Raw genomic sequence first — 13,285 nt, forward strand, 5'->3', positions numbered from 1 at the left:
ACAAATTTTTCTTTTGACCAATCCGATCAGCTCTAAAAAGATTGGATGTGAAAATATCTGATTTGATTGGTCAAAAGACCAATTTGTGGAAAAAATATCATAATTGGCTGCCTGTGTAAATGCAGCCTATGTGACACTTGGTGTTCTGCATCTGGTTAAAGCTAGTGCATGTTTGAACACTACACATCACATTTCAGATATCCAATTAGATTGAAGAAATTGAATACATAACAGCTATGTGCTATGCTATGCTATGTGACCTTGCTTGCGATGAATACAGCACAGAAAATAGTGTCTGAAATATTTGACAGCACATAGGCTAATATGAATGTCACTTCATCCCACTTAAAAAAATACCATAGTATACTATGGTATAAATACTATTATTTAACCATTATTTTACCAGGTAAGTTGACTGAGAACACATTCTCATTTACAGCAACGACCTAGGGAATAGTTACAGGAGAGAGGAGTGGGGATGAATGAGCCAATTGTAAGCTGGGGATGATTAGGTGACCGTGGTGGTATGAGGGCCAGATGGGAATTTAGCCAGGACACCAGGGTTAACACCCCTACTCTTACGATAAGTGCCACGGGATCTTTAGTGACCACAGAGAGTCAGGACACCTGTTTAATGTCCCATCTGAAAGACGACACCCTACACAGGGCAATGTCCCCAATCACTGCCCTAAGGCATTGGGATATTTTTTTAGACCAGAGGAAATGGTGCCTCCTACTGGCCTTCCAACACTGTAGTGTAGTGTTTTTGCAGACTTTACTGTAGTACTCACTGTAGTGTTTTTGCAGACTAACGACTGTAGTATACTATAGTATTTAGTATAAATACTGTAGTAAAATAACTGTAGTATAATGTAATGTTTATTGCGAACTGTAGTAGTATTTGTAGTAGTATTTACTGTAGCGTTTTTGGGGACTGTACTATACTGTAGTGTTTTGCAGACTGTAGTATATTGTAGTATTTACTGTAGTGTTATTGCGGACATTTCAGGAAACCTACCGGAGGAACACTAAAAGAGCACATTTTCCGAGTTCAGAGCTTCTTCTCTTTTCTAGAAGCTGTAGGGACACAATATGGCAAATTGCGATATGGGGGAGTGGAAAGAGCAGGGCATATGCAAATTAAATAGATACTGTAGTTTTTACTATAGCAGTGTCTTTGCGGACACTACAGTCTTTTTTTTGGCAGATATCTACTGTAGTATTTAGTATAGTATTTTTCATTATACGTCAAAATTCTATAGTAAGTAATACACATGTTCGAGGGAAAGTGTACATTCTGTAGTATAGTATTCTATAGTATACTAGAGTTTACGATATAATTATATAGTATTCTATAGTAAACTGAAGTATTTTTTCATGTGGGCATGATAATATAATTTTGAAGAATTTGTTCCATGTGAGTTTCTGTTATGTGAGTTTCCATGAACAAAAAAAAGACAAATGTTTTTCAGAATAATATGAGTTTAATTTGTTTTATTTTTGAGACTGGTAAAAGGTTAACATGATTGTCAAAGACAGGAAATACAACAGGAAATAGAACAGACAGAGAGCCTGGTGTTACCTACTTTTGTCAATAGATGTATTGGACGGAGCACAAGAAGGTACAACCCAATAAATACAGATCATTGCCTAATTTTTTATGGCCTGTAATAAACCTTCTGCCTATCTAATAATCTAGAGAACACAAAGGACACTGCAAGTCAGACCTCTTTACAAAACCACAAAACCATATCCTCGAGGGTTAAGGACACATCCTACTGTGGTTGACAATATTCACAAAGCCCTGTTTGCTGTAAGAAGCTAAAGAAGCCCACGAATTCATCACCAACCCCCCTGAAGCCACACTGAACCACAATCGCCCACCCGTCTGAGAGCCTGTCAGCCCGCACTCGAGAGGAAAATCATTTTCCAAGGAGCAGCGCTAACCCAGATGTACCTGCAATAAAATATAGCACTACCTTGGGAACGGTTGTCTCATTGGAGACTGAGCATTAAAGTAAGTGTAGGAGGATAGGATACATTGAATTTGCGGCTTTGTAGTTGATGTGAGATTAGGCCTACATGTTTTCTACGTTATATTCTTTCAGTCACTGAGGGCTTTATGTGCAAGAAAAACAAAATACCCTGCCCACACACTGTTTCTTTTTTGATGACTGAGAGCTTATCGCAGTTTGAATACCACTGGATTCAAGGTAAATATCCTTTCACTGAATCTTTCTATCCACAGAGTTAACTAAAGGAACCATTCTGTTACCAGCACTACAGACAATGCAGAGAGAAACTTGTTTCAAGGACAGCCAAGAGGTGCTGCTGAATAATGTAGAGCAGGAGTTTAACGTTTCTTGCCCAGTGACCCCCACCCAGGTAAATCAGCTACCCAGGGACCCCCATCATATGTTAGCAAAAAAACTAAAAATCATGTCTTGAGTAGAAGTAAAACATTTTGAAATTAATTGATTTGGTAGACAGTTTCATTATTTTCACCTCCCCACAGTTCATTGGAAGAGGAAATGTAAACTCTAACATGGTCTATCAGCTAAAATGGTACAGGTATCTTGCGGCGTAGAGAAAGTTTTCACAGTTGTAAAGCACATTTTTCAAAAATGTTCCATTGAGCTGAGAGAAAATGTTAGTTTTAAAGCTAATTTCCAGGAATTCCATACAGTTTGACTGTAACGGCTGTCGTAGAGAGGGGACCAAAGCGCAGCGTGTTGATTACTCATGATGAATATTTATTTTAACTCAGAACACTAAAGAAAAATAACAAAGAGAAAACGAAAGCGCACAGTTCTGTCATGTACAGAAAACTAAACAGAAGACAACTACCCACAAACACAGGTGGGGGGGGGGGGGGAACCTACTTAAGTATGATCTCCAATTAGAGACAACGAGGACCAGCTGCCTCTAATTGGAGATCATCCCAAAAAACAACAACATAGAAATAGAAAACTAGAACCTAAACATAGAAATACAAAACATAGAAAAACACAAAACACCCCCTGTCACGCCCTGACCTACTCTACCATAAAAAATAACATCTTACTATGGTCAGGACGTGACATTGACATGGAGCTGAGAGATAATGATGCAGTTTTAAAGCTAATTTCCTGCAATTTTATACATTTTGCCATGGCCAATGCTGTGTACCTCTGCTCAAACATTAGAACAAAATCAAAGATGGTATTATAAAAAAAGATAGAGAGTTCAATTATTTTCTGCATGTTTTCTATCTGGTTTTTGTCTTTTAAGTTGACACTGAAAGAGTTTTGTATCCCAAAAATGACCACTTAGATGGCCCGCATAAGATGTTTCTATAGAGAAAAAAAAGTGAAATTAGCTCCAATGACTGTAATTTCCTCTGTATTAAAGGGATAGTTTGAGATTTTGCAATGAAGCCCTTTATCTACTTTCCCAGAGTAGGATGATCAGGAACAGCTAGCATGATAACTGTTCCTGTAGACTTCCCAATGTCATTGTATTTTTATTGCGGAACCCCTGCAATACCGCCGCAGGCTCCAGTTTGAAAACCCTTGATGTAGAGCACTGCAAAGCACAAACAAAACCGATTGGAGGAAGATCTTCCAGCTTTCCTGAACGTGAAAGGTAGACTAGTATTCAAATGGGTTGTTCTTGGTTAATGTGCAGTAACAGGATATATTTTTGTTTGATACCCACTCGCATATTGATTTCTAATAACTGATATTTTCATGACGCTCAGATATATTTCAATCACATGCTTCTGGTGTAACATGTGCAGCTGTCATCCCCCTGAATATGCTTCACATCCCAACTGATAAGGATCTGTGTAGACAGGGTGCATTGGAGGGATGGTTCTTCTGTCACTCTGAGGAATGATAGATGTGAGAGGACCTGAATTTTGGTTGTATTTCCCAGAATACATGACTTAACAACAGATGGGTTCACTAGTTCCTCTTATACCATAGACGTCACCACACCATAGTTACCCCAATCTACAGTCTACCATTGATTTACACCAATCAGGGCCACACTGTTGACAGGAAACATAACCCACTGAGAACTGTGCTTCCTCAGAGGTAGGGGAGCCAGCAGGCCAGAGGTGGATGAACGCAGTGCCCTTGTTTGGGTGTAGGGCCTGATCAGAGCCTGAAGGTATGGAGGTGCCGTTCAATACATTGGATTTGCAAAAAGTCAAGGGTACATTTTTTACCACAGACAAACCTTGTGTAAAATATGTTGAATTAGTACCTTTGAAACAATGTCAGATGTTCAACGTTATATATCCACTATCAGAAAACAAAACTATAAGTTCAGCAGCACCTCCTCCTGGAAAGTTGATCTATCTACAGCTATCCATTAGGTCTCCCAGGGTTTTAACTATGGCCAGCCGTGCCTAGCTTTGATATTTGTGATTGACTACAACCAATGTGCTATTGTGAGAACGATTATTGAGAGATCTCTTAATAACTATTCCAATGGTACGTTTAACACAGCAAATGAAATGTAACTCTACTTTAGTCATACATCATCAACGATCATCAATTGGCTTAAACAGCATTTGCAAAATCATCGACAGCTAGTTTCTATTCAATCCAGGGTTCAACTAAAAACTTAACAATAATTATAAAGTTTCAAGCTTTGGTTGATTTCAAATGTAATCTTCAAGTTCATAATTTATAATTGATATGTTGAATTCACATCTCCATCTAAACCAAAACTCAAAGTTAAAGAATAGGACTAAATCAAATCAAACTTTAAATGCACTTTAAATAAAGTGCACTCCACCGGCTTCCAGTTGAAGCTCGCATCTGCTACAAGACCATGGTGCTTGCCTACGGAGCTGTGAGGGGAACGGCACCTCCGTACCTTCAGGCTCTGATCAGTCCCTACACCCAAAGAAGGGCACTGCGTTCATCCACCTCTGGCCTGCTTGCCTCCCTACCTCTGCGGAAGCACAGTTCCCGCTCAGCCCAGTCAAAACTGTTCACTGCTCTGGCACCCCAATGGTGGAACAAGCTCCCTCACGACGCCAGGACAGCGGAGTCAATCACCACCTTCCGGAGACACCTGAAACCCCACCTCTTTAAGGAATACCTAGGATAGGATAAAGTAATCCTTCTAACCCCCCCCCCCCCCCCCCCCCCCAAAAAAAGATATAGATGTACTATTGTAAAGTGGTTGTTCCACTGGATATCATAAGGTGAATGCACCAATTTGTAAGTCGCTCTGGATAAGAGCGTCTGCTAAATGACATAAATGTAAATGTAATTTGATTTAGTCATATTCTTTAAATGTTGATATTTACAGTGATGTGAAAAAGTAATTGTCCCCTTTCTAATTTGCTCTACTTTTGCATATTTCTGATACTGAATGTTATCTGATCTTCACCCAAAACGTTATGTTAGATTAATGGAACCTGAGTGAACAAATTACAATTACATACTTATTCCATTTATTTCATTTAAAAAAGTTATGCAACACCCAATGCATCTGCTTTAAAAGGTAATTGCCCCCTTACACTCAATAGCTGGTTGTGCCACCTTAAGCTGCAATGACTCCAACCAAACACTTCTTGTAGTTGTTGATCAGTCGCTGTGGAGGAATTTTGGACCACTTTTCCATGCAGAACTCCTGTAACTCAACGACATTTATGGATTTCAAGCATGAACTGCTCATTTCAAGTCCTGACACAACATCTCAATAGGGATTAGGTCTGGACTGACTAGGTCATTCCAAAACTTCAAATTTGTTGCTTTTCAGACATTTTCATGGAGACTTGATTGTGTGTTGTGGATCATTGTCTTGCTGCATGACCCAGCTGTGCTTCTGCTTCAGCACACAGACGGATTGCCTGACATTCTCCTGTAGAATTCTCTGCTCTATACAGAGCAGAATTCGTGGCTCCTTCAATTAAGGCAAGTCGTCCAGGTCCTGAGGCAGCAAAGCACCCCCAAACCATCACACTACCACCCCCATGCTTGACCGTTGGTATTATGATCTTACTGTGGAATGCAGTGTTTGGTTCTCGACAGCCATAATGTGACCCTATGTCATCCAAAAAGTTGACTCAGGTTTGTCAAAAAGCACCTGGAAGCACCTGGATGATCATCAAGACTCTTGGAAGAATGTTCTATGGACAGATTCAAACATATAACTTTTAGGACGACATGGGTGCTATTATGCCTGGTCACTTACACTATGTACTTTTAATGTTATCTCAACTGCAATCCAGGTCATTTGGTTCTGCTATTAGATGAAGCACAGTGATAACACATTACGTTTTTGTATAAATACAAAATATCTGACATTGTATTTACATTTGAACTTTGTTGTGCTTTTAAATGGTTGAATGCTCAGCGATAACACATTTACATGATGACAACTAAATAAAATATCTGACAGTTTTTCCAATGGAATTTGGTTGTGCTTTTAGATGGTTGAGAGTGATAACACATTGGGAATTGAACAAACTTCTGGCTGTCTTTTTGAGTGGGTGAATAAAGGTTGAAATCTCATTGATCAACCTCAATCAAATATTACCCAGATTTCCATGTTGAAATGATGTGGTGTGCCCAGAGGGAAACTACAGAGTGTGCTTTTATTCTGTTTGCTCAGATGAAACTAGATCCAAATGAGTAATCCTATAACTAATGTCGCTATGTGACAATCGACAATTATGTGCTATTTTCCAGTGTTTGAGGGTGAGGAGGTCTAGCGTAACAGCTAATGGAGCTAAATGAAGGTGACTAAGCACACCATTATGCAAATTATTGTTGAGTGCCACAATCATGCTAGTGACACACTAGCCTGACTCATTCATAACCATGACAACATGAGCAGCACTTCCCCAAACTGTCAAAAAATACTCAACAAATGAGCCTTCTTTATGGAGAAAAAAAACACCATTCTTGTGAACTTGCCCAACAACACCCATCCCTTTGTTTTTACACTGCTGCTACTTGCTGTTCATTATCTATGCATAGTGACTTACCCCTAGCTACATTTGAAAATTACCTCAACTAACCTGTACCCACGCACATTGACTCGGTACCGATACCCCCTGTATATAGCCGCATTGTTGTTATTTTATTGTGTTACTTTTAAAATATGTTTTACTTTATTTAGTAAATATTTTATTAACTCGGCATTGTTGGTTAAGGGCCTGTAATTAAGCATTTCACTCTGAAGTTTACAGCTGTTATATTCGGCGCATGTGACAAATACAATTTTATTTTATCCTCTTTGGCCTCCCTCAAAGATACCACATGCAACATTATGCTGCTCTCTGTTGGACAAAGTATGAATGCATAGTGGTAAATGCAGGCTTCATGAATATTCCTCGAGGAACCGGAGCGATTTAACAAAAGGTGTATTCATCACGGAAACCGTTCACCGTTTAAGAACCAAACGGAAGCAAAACAAGAGTTTCTATTGGACAAATTCAGGTAGGTCCCTCCACATTTCGTTCCGTTTAAGAAACGTTTTGCAACAGCATCGGCGTAATGAATATGCACCAGCACAACAGTGAAGTTGCCGTTTGCTGCACTCCTATCTTGCTCATGTTGGTTTCGTCTCAGCTGTTTTTGCTGTTAGGAATTCTTTCTAGGGGTGGTGCTCAATAACTGCCAAGGTCTTCTTGAAAACAGACATTACCGATGAAATTTTAACAATAAAAAGACACTTTCTATCCACTTACCTTTCAATTCAACAGCCAAGGTCGATAAGGCCTACCCTGAGGGAATTCAAAGCTGGAACTGCGTCACAAAGGCACTGATGGATGTGTTGGGGAACAATATAATACACATCAACATCATGGAAATCAACAAGTGTATTTGTGTTCATTCTACTTACCAAGCACTGCCAATTTAAGACTAGTCAATAGCATAATAAAACCAACCCCGTATTGTGTATCATGTACCTGTTGGTTTTCAGTTGTCATGATGATGCGGACAGGTGTCTACTTGTTTTGACTAGCTAGTAACATTAGCATTTCATTACACCCGTTATAACATCTGCTAAACTGTGTACTAGACCAATAAACTTTGATTTAAATATGTCGGATTATATAATGGCCTTCCTTTTTTATTTTAATTGGCAAAGCTTGGGCTGAGACTGTTTTCTCTAAGCCATAGAAATTGAATCGCATTCTAGTTCTGTTCACCAAACTTCATTCCTCTCCAGTTATGTCATCCTCCTGTATATATGCCTTGTACATAGAACACGCTTCAGAAACGAATACATCTTTAAAATAATTTATTCAAGAAACATTGATGCCGAGGTTAAATGTCCATGATCAACATAGAAAATATGTACATAGAGAGCCATCGGTAAAAAGGACAGAAAGCCTGTCTAGAATGATGTGCTGAGTAGAGAGAAAGCAGTGATACTATTCAATATATCTCTATGAAAGTCCCAGACTGTTCATTAGTTGGGATCAGTGATACTGGACGTTAAGAGTTCTGCTGGAGGGTTCCATCGATGTACCACAGTTGCTAGTTGATTACTGGTGGTAGCAGCTTGGACTCAGACACTGGTCTGGGTTTATGAGAGGCTGCAGGAAGACTGTTTGGAGGACTCTCTTTCCTACGATAGAAAGTGAGATATTAGTACAGGCAAAAGTCGATTTAATTCAAGACAAAGAATCATTAGTGAGAGGCTTGTCTCACCATTTACAGTAAATATTCAACATGGGGAGAAAAAAAAAAAATAGGATCATTTAATAGGTCCATCAGATAAAATACACATTAAGTAGTACTTCAAAATAGTGTCATTCATTTTCTCCTTAGCTGATCTTTAAATGCACCCAGTGAGGTTGATGAAGAAATATAGGGGACGCCATGGAGGCAATGTACCTAGGTGAGGTCCTGTCCTGTTAGCATGCTACTGACGCCTAAGTTTTCTGGATACCTGTTGTCTCTGCTGCTGGCGTCTGTACTCTTCTTCACTAGCAGCAAGGGCCTGAGCCAGAGCCAGATCCTCCTGCTCCTGAGGGCTGAGACAGACACAAACACTTCTATGTCACACAGAGGAATGCATCATCATACTGCAGAGAGCATGCAAGAGACACAACGACACGCACACACAGGTCTGAGGAGCAGCAACACACATCATGAGGTGAAGAAACACTGAACTGTGGGCACCACTGTCCTTCATTTATGAAGTCATCATGGACATCCCACCATGGGCTACATGGTGGAATGTCAAACCTATTAATATTGTGTTTTCCTATAGTAACCAAATAGCCTGCGTTTCAACTAGAGCAAACACATAGCAATAAGAGCTAGTGAAGAGAAACAATAGGTAACAGGGTTGTGTTGATGGCATCTGGACATGATTACAGCCTATATTATGTGTGGGTGATGCTGGATTATGGGATTTATTGGGGATTGTTTATTACCTGAGTGTTGGCTGTTGGACTGTGCTGCGAGCCGACTCAGCCAAGGACATCTCCAGCGCTCTTTGTAAGGCCTGATCCTCAGTCTGCAATCACAACATGCAGATAAACACAAGATGTTGTTTATTTTCTTCCTGGAATCTCAATGAATAAACAGAGCACACTGTAGAATCTCAATGAATAAACAGGAACAGACTTTAGAATCTCAATGAATGGACTGGAATTATTCAGAGAAGAGAGTTTACAGTAGTTTCAATCAAGCGGTGTAAGAGTGTTAGGCGTACCAGGCCAGCCTGAAAGGATGCCGAAGCAGGTACTACATTCTGTGCTGGAGGGGGCCGCATGGCCGGAGCTGGATTATAAATGGCCTGAGCACTGCTGTGATAGAATCAAAAACAATAATGCTCAGTGGGGTTATGGAGTCAACAAGTCAACACTTTCTAGAAAGCACAGCGTTAACAGGTAAGAGCAGTTCTGTGAAAGAAAAAAATGCCACATCCTTTCCATGTGTAGTAAATTTCACTGACAATAAAATCAACCTGTCAATTTGTCCATCCCATGTGGTTTAGTGAGAATACGCCTCTCATGAATTGGGAGGACAAACTGTGCTTGCCAATATCACTTGTTTATTTATTTAAGCTTCATGTGGTCTTTCAGTGTGGCGTTTCGAAAATCAATACATGAGGATCCTCACCGACTACTCTGGGTCCTAGCATTCCCATTAGAAATGGGCCTAGAACTTCCTCTACTGCTTGAAGTGGAGGCACTGCTAGAGGATGCTCCTTGGGACCGCATGAAAGCAGCGAATCTGAAAGAAATCCAATGTAATCATCATTATACCGCAAAAGCTCATCAATGTGCACCACAATCAATAAATGGCATCAGGTGGAGGGAAATATTTACCCAGATTTGGAGACTGGTTTGTCTTCAGGCTTACAGTCATGGTCTAGTGGATGTCGGTGTTTAAGACAATAATTCATGTGGCACTGGTCACATGTCACTCGGATCATTTCTTTCTGCTTGCAGCCTCCTTTCGAGCATTTGTTTGTAAATATCTACCATTAAAAAAAAAGGTTGGTTAGCTTAGATTAGGCATAGCTACTTCACTTTAACCATGGGCAGTTTGTGAAAATGGTCCTGTAGAGAAGCCTATCAACCATACCTTTCTCTTGTTCTGAGCAGGGTCCGACTGGCAATCGCGATCAATGTGCTCCCCAACCTTGATGTCTGGCATTTCCCCTCTCTTGATGGGGATCGGGGTGTTGCACAGAGGACACACAGGGACCTGGATATCCTGGGGACAGAATCAAGCAGAGAGCCGTATTAAAGCTCTGTTTGGATCAATAGACAACATGCAGACAAAACAGCATGCATTCATTTCTACATACTAACTGCACATTATAGGAACTTTGCTTTAATTCAAACATACGATGCTGCTAAACTATTTAAAATGTACCTTCTTGTAGGATGACATGCATTTGTGATTTGCATAGGTTATGTGGTCTTTACAAAAAATCTCTTCACAGGCATCACATCTCATTGGTAGGAAATCTGTCAGATATAAGAAATATGTCAAGGTGTTTATTCCATGGTAAAGAATGGAGATCATCCATATGAATGTAGATAAATGAAATTCTCACTATCACTCCTCAATCCTGATAATGGGTAGTGCAGCCCATGACAATTGGTTGTTGAGGACTTTGGACTTAAACCACAACTATTGACAGATACCAAAGCCATACTAGAAAGGACAGGAAAAGAACACAAACAACAGGCTCTGTATTGGGAGGCATTGAGGTAGTAAATGGAGACAGCATTACATAACCAACCACTCACCCAGCTGCTTGCAGGAGTTTTCAGAACAATGCTCTCCTAGACTTGGAAACTCCATGGCACTATGGTGATACAGCCTTCAATTGAAAGATACATAGATAAGCTAAGATCATGCATAAACAATGTTTGTTTACCTGTGACAGGTTATCTAAATAAAACAAACTTGGTCCGCGTCACTTCATTTTTTAAGAACAGTAGATTCAGCATTTCAATTTTAGGATATTTAAAAAGTCCCTTTGTTTACGTGCTTCCCTTTCAACTAACGTTAGTTACGCTTATGTAACAGGCTTATTATGGACGTGTACAGTCAGTGGAAGAATGTCAGTGGAGTAATGTCCACTGACAGATACAGTTAGCTAACGTTAGCTACCCATCCAGATGTAGGTAGCTAGGACTTCCTATGATAACGAATGCTGAATCATGCCATCGCTTCTTGCTACCTACATTTTGCCATTTTGACTAACGTTAGCTAACTAGATAAGTTATTTTGGGGTATCTAGCAGCAGTCTTCCTCTCTGTTAGCAGCCAGCTAGCTAGCTACTTATCATGGCTAATTAGCTAGCTAGTAACTAGGCCAGCTCCTCCCTGTACAATCGCTCGAGGCCATAAATGCAATTACCTAGCAGATCAATGTCAGTATTGTCTGTGCTTAAGCTACCTAACGTTAACTATTGAGTTATTTATGGGATACCATTGATGAGCTTGTTCCTGGTTTACAGGCCAACAACAACAAAATGAAGCTAGCTAACTTGCTTGCTTGCTTGCTTGCTGATAAGCTAACGTTGTTAGCTAGCATTCTACACAACTACTGTAACGTTAACATTACGTCGTTACTGGTAGTTAACTAACGTTTAAGTTACTAGTTTAACTTTACATTAATTCGAAACGGATAATATTTAGAAAAAATATATTTGGGACGATTGTTTACCATCACGAACGTTAACTAGATAGCCAGTTAACTAACACTAAACAAATATGGATTGGAGACACCCTTCCTGCCCTGACGTTGCCTTGGTTTGGTTGGCTGACTAGCTAGCTAGATACGATAGCTAACAGCAAACCATAGTAAATTGAAAAATACATGCAAAAATAGACGACTACTCTCACTTACCCAGAAACTTGGTTCAACCAGACAGCTATATTTGATTAGTCTTCGCCCTCTTGCTTTGAGATTAACGTTCAACCTTGAGGAAGCGAGTGGCTAGCAAGCTCTCTTGACAGCCAGCTACATCGAAGGGTCACTGACACTGTTGTTGACGCCCCTCCTCACCGTTGTACTAGTTAGGGAGTTCCAGAATGTACCACACGAGGCAGGGATGCAGCGTTGTTTTGATCAATCACAGTGACACAGCGTTGTTGAGAACTGTCCATGGTGCTAGTCTTTTACGAAACGTCTAACTGAGACGTTTTTTGGGTTGTCTCAAACCAGCACCACGGACAGCTCAAAATAATGTTTTGTCACTGTGACTAGATATGAAGGTGACTAAGCAAGTCTCTCGCCAGACTAGTTAAGAAAGGCCATGTCAGAATGAATCACTTTTCTGGAATCATGGTAGGTCTATAACTAGGGTATAACAAATCACACAAAATAAGCAGAATAAAGCTTTTGTGTTTGATATTGTATTTGTTTACTTGCTGAATAACAGAAATGTGTTATTCACAGAGCACATATCTTTGTTTCACAAGTAAATGTGCCCTTTTATTCATCACTACAATATAGGCTATAGGTGATGATATAGGTGATTCATTCATGCTGATGAAATGGCCCATATGGGCTAGGTACATTTGTGTACACTGGAAGCAATTGTGAGTCTAAAGAGAAAAATGTGCAATACTGCAGTCAATGTAATGGCATATCATTACCAGATGGTGGCAGCAGAGCTCTTTCAGACGCCTATACAGTCTTCAAGATCTGGTTGTTTATGACTGGCCACATTGTGTTTTTGTTTTGTGGCAGTCCCGTTAATAGACTCTCTAATCTCATGTTCCATGCATGCGTTAACAGAAGGGCAACTGCAGAGGAAAGTTGTCATTGCAAAGATAAAGTTACAATATATA

The 13,285-nt window shown here is 40.0% G+C and overlaps 1 protein-coding gene across 3 annotated transcripts; it reads right to left on the reverse strand.

Annotated features, from left to right (window-relative positions):
- Window positions 1-8,238: 8,238 nt before the first annotated feature.
- Window positions 8,239-12,542, reverse strand: zfn2b (AN1-type zinc finger protein 2B). Of its 3 annotated transcripts, none has more exons than XM_014203976.3 (10): window positions 12,339-12,542; window positions 11,231-11,304; window positions 10,851-10,945; window positions 10,557-10,688; window positions 10,298-10,449; window positions 10,089-10,202; window positions 9,679-9,772; window positions 9,398-9,480; window positions 8,853-8,992; window positions 8,239-8,583 (listed from the first exon to the last, which is right to left on the reverse strand). In XM_014203976.3, the coding sequence occupies exons 2-9, from the start codon at window positions 11,283-11,285 to the stop codon at window positions 8,881-8,883; spliced, it is 837 nt and encodes a 278-aa protein (XP_014059451.2). In that variant the 5' UTR covers window positions 11,286-11,304; window positions 12,339-12,542; the 3' UTR covers window positions 8,239-8,583; window positions 8,853-8,880.
- Window positions 12,543-13,285: the final 743 nt, after the last annotated feature.

The sequence above is a fragment of the Salmo salar genome, chromosome 06 (assembly GCF_965601325.2).
Source record: "Salmo salar chromosome 06, fSalSal1, whole genome shotgun sequence".
Taxonomy (NCBI): Eukaryota; Metazoa; Chordata; class Actinopteri; order Salmoniformes; family Salmonidae; genus Salmo; species Salmo salar.